The 8,340-nt window shown below is 49.6% G+C and overlaps 1 protein-coding gene across 1 annotated transcript; it reads right to left on the minus strand.

The window, feature by feature from the left end:
• Nucleotides 1-2,425: 2,425 nt before the first annotated feature.
• ITLN1 (intelectin 1) lies at nucleotides 2,426-7,690 on the minus strand. The gene is given in 11 exon segments (XM_087417335.1): nucleotides 2,426-2,519; nucleotides 2,521-2,563; nucleotides 3,442-3,454; nucleotides 3,456-3,537; nucleotides 3,539-3,558; nucleotides 4,010-4,113; nucleotides 4,116-4,167; nucleotides 4,507-4,754; nucleotides 6,288-6,305; nucleotides 6,558-6,627; nucleotides 7,634-7,690. Coding segments are annotated over 11 exon segments (801 nt in total).
• Nucleotides 7,691-8,340: the final 650 nt, after the last annotated feature.

Consider the following 8,340-nt stretch of genomic DNA (forward strand, 5'->3'; position numbering starts at 1 on the left):
CAAATTGATCAGTCCATGTGAGTGAGTTAGGAAGGGTTAGAATAAAAGGCTTCCCCCCGCTCTTAATTTCTCTGGCTATTTTAAGGGCTACCTGAAAGAGGGGTGGGGGGTGGCCTGCTCCTCTAGCGTGGTTCCTGAGCCCTAACATTCCAAGCACAAAAGTGGTTAAAGTAGAATCAACCAGAACAATAGACATTGTTTTGAAATATCCTACAGTGCTTCACTCTCTGCAGGAAAAGAATTCACAAAACACTAAGCCTTGAATCCATGGGATTTCTTCTTCTATCTTCTGCCATTAACATTCTTCTTACTAGGTGAGTTGTTCTCCATCCTTGGGATCCCATGGTTCGGAGAAGAGGTCTGGGTCTCAGTCCATGAAGCTCTCACAGGCAGAACAAATGCACAGCTGCCTCCAGTTATCTCCCAGCTTTTGCAGAAAGTAGCATGAGTTCCATATCTATTCCAATGAAACCACAGAAATCCTCCCAAAACTGCAAGGGGTTAGACTCAGGGGAGAACCCTCCTCCACCAATGCCATACTGGGAAATAAGGAGAGGGAGACATGGTAAGGAGAGTTCTGCTGGTGAGGCCAACGACATCTTTGTGGGAATCTCTGGTCCTATCAGACTTTCCAGTGGCAGTGTGGATCCATTCCTCACATAAAAACCTCTCTTTCTTTAGCTCTAGTGCCATCATTGTCTCCTGACTTTTCTTCAACATCTCTGAACATTCATCCTCAGGTTCCTTGGCTAGGTTCTTCCTTCATGTGTTCCTTAAGTGCTGTTCCCCAGTGGAGGACACGTCTTTCTCTCCCTTAGAGATTGCATGACCCCTTTGGCTTCAGTTACTAGTAATTCACCGATGGCCCCAAAATCTCTATCTCCAGTCCAAATATTTCTTGTGCTGAAGATCTCGAAATCCAACTGCCACCTGGATATCCACACAGGTACCTCAAGCGTTACACGACTAAAGCAGAGTTAATGGTATCCCTCGTTACCCCCAAATCGGTTCATCATCCAGACATCTTGACATGATAAACGACACTCAGCCACCCAAATGAGGACCATGAGGTTATTCTAAACTTCTTCCCTTCCCATCTTCTGTATTCAACTCGTCATAAATTTAAAATCTTTAGAATCCATCATTATCCACTATTCATCCCCAGGAGCACTGCCCTACTTCAGGCCTAATCTGGACTATTGAACCTCCCACAACCTAGAGTATGTCACCATTGTGCTACCAGCATGATCTTTGTAAACCACAAAGATGATCAGGTCAAACTTCCCATTAAATGCTTTAATGCAGCATTTAAATATCATCTACCGCATAAAGTCCAAAATCACTGGCATGATGTAGAAATCCCTCCATGATCTGGCTCCTGTTAAAATGTCCAGCATCAGCTCCTGCCTCTACCCAACATACGTCCTATGCTCCAAAGTTACCAAATAGCTTGCTGCTCTCACAACATGACGTGGTGCCTTTAACATTAATGATTTTGAATGCGCTCTTCCCTCAACCTACATTACACTGATACATCATCAACTTCTATACATCTGTCAAGGCACAGCTCAGAAGTTACCTTTCCTGCAGTCACTACCCCTGACATCCCAGCAGAGTCAGGTGCTCATGTAGCCCCTCACTAATATTTCTATATACCTCGGATGCATCAGACTACAATTATGTGTTTGCGTGAATGTCCGTCCTACTGAACGCTGAGCAAGGAACATGCCATCTTTGTGTCTCCCACACCAGCACAGCACAGGTACTCACTGCATGCCTTGTTAAGGTACCTGAGGCACACATACACACTGCATTACACGTGCTCTGGGCTTTGGCTGAAAGGAGCCACGAGAGCCAGGTTGTCACAAAGAGAAGGGATGCACAGAGACCTGCCCATTTAGTGCGCCCACACTCATCATTCCCCCATCAGATCCCAGGGCCTCCTTCACAGCAGAGCTGCCTCATCCTGACTGGGAAAGGGACAAGCTGATGGCTGAGGAAGGAAGAAAAGATAGGATCTTCAGGGTCACCTGCCAGCAGCTAAGGACACTTGTCTCAGACCGTGAATCTGGAGAGAAGTGGGTCCTGAGTGAACATGCTCGCTCTTGACAGCTCTGACTCTGAGCACCCGAGGGCTCCCTCCTCATCGTGCCCCTGGCCATGAGACATCCCCAGAGACTGGAAAACACAACAGGAGTCTAACGATCTCAGGCCTACAGAGGACATCAAGGCTGCCGCAGGTGGGAGCCCAGTCCACCTGTCCCGGGAGTCAGTCCTCACAGGTCCAGGAGGTCTGTACCTGGACAGAGGATCCCACAGCTCTGTCCCCTGTGACTCAGCAAGAAGTCAGGGAAGGTTATATTCCCCACATACACACACACTCACACCATAGTCACACCACACACACGCTCACTGACAAACAACTTTACACACGTGCCTCTTGATCCCCACAAGGACTCGAGTACTCCGTGTGACACCTGGTGACTCTCACTCCAGGACACCAAGTGTTGACTGCTCTCATTATTAAATACTCTGAACTGGACAAATCCTGCAGTGAATTCCTCTGAAATCCCAGAAGAGGCAGAAAACAGCATTCAAGGAAGACGCTAGAAACAGCCTCCTTAGGTCAGCCCAGAGATTCTCTGCGCCAAAGCTCAGACTTCAGCCCAACACTGCAACATTGTAACCAGTGGCTAGTGCATCCTTGCCCCATGCTTGGCCAAGAGGGACTTTTCCCCAACCCCAGAGACCAAGAGCTGATCCTCAGAGAGGGCCTCTCCTCTGCCGGGAGCTTGTGAGGAGAAACCCGCCTCTGCAGGACAATCACCAGCAAACACCTGCAGGGGTGCAGCTGCAGCATCAGCAGGTGTGTTCACTCTGTTCCTATTTACACTTGTCCTTTTCTCCTTTCAAGTCTCCAATCCCAGATATACATAATAACAGCTTTGAATTTTATATCATAGGCTCAGCCTCTGGGAAGGATAGTATGCTGCCAAGTTTAGATTCGCATCTTAGATTCGCATCAAATAAACTGATGGTTACTCGTCGTGTTAGAAATGAAACTGTCGCCCCCTTGTGTTGGTTGTTCTGCCCAGTGCACGTGAACCTGGCCTGATCCTAACAAGTTACTGGGGGGCTGATAGTGGGGTTGCTAGGAGTCAAGAGTCTGGAGCCAAATTCTCTCGGTCCAAATGCTGAGAGCCACGTCCACCCTGTGAGCTTGGGCAAGTCCCTGAACCTCACGGAGCTTCAGTCTCCCGATCTGTAACATGGAGTTAATAACAGTTCAGACCTCTAGGGTAGTCATGTAGATTAAATGAAACAATACACAGAACATTCATAGAAGAAAACTGGGCTGTAGTAAGTGAAAATAACTGTTACTATCACAACCGAATTTACCACCTTTCCTACTAAGAGTTCAGAGGAACATTAAAGACTCACTCTGGCCAAGGGGGTGAGTGATACGATGCTGTTTTCTGGGCATCACCAGAATTGGAGACCACAGGTATCGCTGGGCCGTTGTCAGTCCAACACTTCTCCATGTTTCACTGGGAATTTCTACAAGGTACAAAAAAGTCATTGAGTAAGGACATCAGCTTTGGCTCTCTCAGGGATGCTGCCATTCCTAGAGGAGAAAGGGGAAGAAATGCTGTCTCAGTGACAGTGATTATTTCACAATCGGTCAAAATAAGAATCTTTCCGTTTTGCTGGTGACGGTCGCTCAGGAGCTGTGCTTCTCCAGCAGATCAGGCCACCCTGCACACTCTTGTGTGCTCTCTCTCTCTCACTTCCTCTCACTGCCCTGCTTGTCTTCTCCCTTCTCTCCCTCCCAAGGTCTCTTCCTTGCCTGACTCAGAATTCCTGAGAGAAGTGGGACACAAGCAGTCAGCAAATCAAGGTTAGGGGAACATGGGAGACAGGACCATAGAAAGATGGCACATACCAAACCTCAAACACTTGCTTCTCCCTACACTCATGAAAACAAGCCCCAGCCAGTAGCCCTGTGCACCTGGTAGAGGCCGAGCAGATTATGTCCCAGACTCTGGAAGAAGCCATTCCTGGTGCGGCTCCTCAGCAGGGGGCTGTTCCTCCAATCGTGCAGGAGGGACTTTTGGGCACATGCCAGATGCCCAGGTCCTGGGCCTGGATGTCCTAGTAGCCAGGGTTCTGGAGATCGACAGACACTGAGCCTGACCAGGCCAGGAGGTCCCTCAGCGCCAGGCCCACACATGCACCCTCAGTGGAACCGAGAGCTCGGGGCTCCAGGAGGGCAGACGGCCAGCAGTGCTCAGACACCCCCACTTCCAGCAGATGATGATGCCTCCCCACCACCCAAGTCCCTAACAGCCTTGTTGGGAGAAAGCTGTGGTTCATGATATGGAAGCATTTCTTTCTTCTCCAGCCCTGTCTCCACATCCCCATCTACCAACCCTCCCTTCTACATGGTATGGTCCAGCCACACTCAGCTTCTCACCTTTTCCCAAGTGGGTGGCGAGTGGCACCAACCTTGTAGTCATCACTGGTGGCCACCTCTGCAGACCCAAAGGTGTTGTGATTGGCTTAGTTGCCATCCCCCTCTGGATAGTCTGCCCTGCTGCTGTGCTGACTGGACCAGCGATCACCCACCGTGCACTTCCCCAGCATGTTGTTCTCATGCACACTGGCCACTAGGGTCCAGCTACCACCCCCAGAGGTCATGTCACAGAAGGTCTGGTAGATGACACCATTCTCAGCGTGGAGCAAAAACAGGCCATCTGCAGAGGGAAGCAGCCCAGAGCCCCCTGTCTGAGAGCACATAGGCCTTCTCAGGCCCCACAACCAGAAAGATCCTGGGAACCAGAAACGTCACTGACTCACGGACTCCTCCCCTGAGTCTTAACACTGAGTGTCCCTATCAGCACAAGAATCTCCCCAAGTTGAGAAGATAACGCCCCTGTGACTGAGGCAAAACATAGAATTATCAAAACTTCCAATGACGTTCCTCAAAAATTTAAACAGTCAAATTCATATGACTCAGCAATTCCACTCCTGGCTATATAACCCCAAAAATTGAAAACAGAGACTCAGATACTTGTACACCAGTGTTCATTGTAACATCATCCACAATAGCCAAAGGTGGCAACAACCCAAGTATCCACCAACAGATGAGTGGATGAACCGAATGTGGTATATACATACACTGGGTAAAAAGGAATGAGGTTCTGACACACGCTGCAAGTGGATAATCCTTGAAAACATTATGCTAAGTGAAATAAATCAGACACAAAAGGGCACATATTGCCTGATTCCATTCATTTGGGGTACCTAGAAAAGACAAATTCCTAGAGACTAAAAGTAGAATAGAGCTTACCAGGGGCTGGGGGAGGGGAGGAATATGGAGTTATTGAATGTGAGTGCAAAGTTTCTGTTTAGGGTAATGAAAAATTCTGGAAACAGACAGTGGTGATGGTTGCACAAGACTGTGAAGGTAATTAATACCACCGAATTGTAGACTGAAAAACGATTACAATGGTAAATTTTATGTTATTTATGTTTCATCACAATTTGAAAACCAACTCCCAGTGGACAAAAACCTGATTATCCTGGCTGGGCTCTGTCTAAAGGCTTCGTCACTCACCACATGCGCTACAGCACGTCTCTGACCTCCTGTAGCTTCTGGGCAGAGATGGACCCAAAGAAGAACAGGTCCGCTTCTCTGTCCATTTCTTGGGCAGAGTATTGGCTACAGCTGGAGAATATGCAGAGTTTTATTTTTACTGTTGGTTTGACACAAAACCCAGCCTCTCCTTGCTGGTAGTCCCAAACCCATTCTGACACTGCAGCAGGGCCTCACTGCCTGGGTTGTAAGGCCCTGAGATGTCTCCCATGGTGTCCATTCAGCTCATCTGACCCAGCATCCAGCACAGGCTTAAAATAAGCATGCCTCCCTCCACAAGACCTCCTACTTGTGCTAAGCCCTGCCCTAGCCACTGGACAGTCAAAGAAATTAAACATCCCCTCAAGAGCTTATCTCTAGAAGGAGTTGCTGAGAAGTCAACAAAAAATTATATTGAGAGTCACGTCAGCATCATGGCAGGTGGTGGTCCCTGAATCTTTCCCCCCTAAGATACAATGAGAAGGACACTCATTAGCCAACTGAGGACATCGGCACAAGACAAGAGACGTCTGAGAGGACCACACAGCCATTCGTCTGAAGATGGGGGTACCAAATCCCCTGGGAAGCAGTGGAAGGAGGTAAGCGACCTCCTCCCATCCCCAGTGGCAGTGATCTAGGGCGGGGACCTTACGCAGCGGCCGGCGCAGGACTGAGAGGAGACGGGAAAAGGCAGCTCTCCGGGAGAATGCTTTCACTCTCGGAGTTGTCTCCCAGCCCGCGGCGACGCTCCACCCCGTGGTGGCTCAGTCACCGTGGGGGCGCCCCCACCAGCGGAGCAGCCCAGGCAGCCGCAAGCCAGTGCAGAGGGGGGCGGGAGCGGGAAAGAAAGTGCCCCTTCCCCCATCCCACCGGGCGCACCAGCTCAGGGCGTCTGCCTGGGCAGGGGACCCTCGCCAGATGCCTGCGCCTGCCTGTGCGAAGCAGGGGCGGCCCACGGGCAAACGCAAGCGGGGCCCGTGGGCAGAGCCAGTCTGGGGGCAGGGGGTTGTCCCAGGAAAGGAGGTCAGTGGTTAGTCAGAGATGGCCTCCTAGTCCTACTGACCCCGTAGCTTGTTCTGAGAGAGGAAACATGACTTATCAGTAGAAAGAAGAGATAATTCCAGGTCGGGAGAAGAGCATGCCCAAAGACATGGAGAAAAAAAATAAAGCACAGCCCAGCCTGTGGAGGAAATGTAATTTGTTTACTGTGGCTGAAACCTGGAGTGTGGGGTAGGGAGTGGTGAGACCCTGCCAAGAGGCTAACCGAGGCATCAAATGAAGAACCTTGTATGCTGGTCTAAACTGTAAAGAGTTTGCAGACAATTCTAGAAGTCTAGAAGAATGAAAGAGTCCCAGGCTTTGAGGTCAGAGGTATTCAGTTACAGGTAGCTTAACGCTTACTAGTTGAGTGTCTTTGGAATTAGACTTAACATATCTGAGCCTCACTCAGCTTCCTTACACCTAAAATGAAGCTAGTCAATGGAAATCTTCTGACGATCAAGTGACATGATATTTAGGAATATGCTTTTCTTTTGTAAAAAAATAGATAAATAACAAAGAAGAGAAGTACAAATCTTAAAATGCCAATGTTATTTTTGTGGTGGAGACGAAGACCGTGAAGAGAGCATTCCTGGGCACAAAACAGAGCATGCAACTCCCTCTGGACATCTCAAGGCCAAGGCCACAGGGGTAGAGCATGGCTCAGAGGGGACACATTTCTTACCAGAGCCGCCTCAGGGCCACACAGAGGTAGAGAGCTTGGACCCAGTACATGCCTCAGCCAACACCCTAACTGCTACAGGCCAGATCCCACCAGAGGCCAGAAATCAGCATTCAGCCTACATCTCAAGTCTGCAACAAGATGTGGCCCCTGTGCATTTCAAAGGCATCCCCTCTGGCCCAGGAGAGACCTGGACCCTGGCAGCAGCACAGCCTAGTCACGGTATTGACCACTTAGAGGTGAGCTGGAGGAACTGCTGCTCCTGGAGAGTGACTCACCTGCGCTGCCTCTCTGGTGGCCACAAAGAGAAACAGCAGGAAACCAAGTTCGGTCATTGTTACCTAAGGAAAAAGATGAGGTTAAGGTCGCCACCATGGTTTTTCTCTCCGTGCCTGTCCCAACCAACCGCCCCCCCCCCCAGTCCTACAAAAACTCCAAGGCCAAGGACTCCTTGCCCTAAACCCGCCACATCTCTGAGCTGGAGTCAGGGTTCCCAACACTCACAGACCTGGTCTGAGTCTCAGCAGCACTTTCCTCCAGGACAGAGAGTCCCTCCTTCCCTCCACACTGGGGCCAGGAGCTGATAACTGCTCGCTGGGTGGAGACTGGGAGCTTTCTCTGCAGAGGCTCCTGGCGTGGGCTGAGGGTGCTGAGCCCTTTATGGAGAAAGACCAGTGGGGCCCAGCCCAGGCTTTCATGGCACGATGCCCAGGGGAGGTGAGGCCTCTGGGTATCTAGGGCCAGGCTCTTTCTACAGGGATAATTCGTGGAGTGAACAGGCTCTAAAAGACAAATCTGAAAGGTCATCTGCTAATGTTGTTTCCAGATTTGTGGATTTCACAGATCTGTGTATTTTCCAAAAAATAAAAAGATGAGGACAAGACTAGTAAGAGTTGGTGTTGGTTTTGGGTTTTTGTTTGTGTCTTTCTTTCTTGCAAGGCAAAAACTTTTTTTTAATTAAACATCTACCATCATGATCATTTCA

This window comes from Ceratotherium simum, chromosome 2 (genome assembly GCF_057802395.1).
Source record: "Ceratotherium simum simum isolate JZ-2026a chromosome 2, ASM5780239v1, whole genome shotgun sequence".
Lineage (NCBI taxonomy): Eukaryota > Metazoa > Chordata > Mammalia > Perissodactyla > Rhinocerotidae > Ceratotherium > Ceratotherium simum.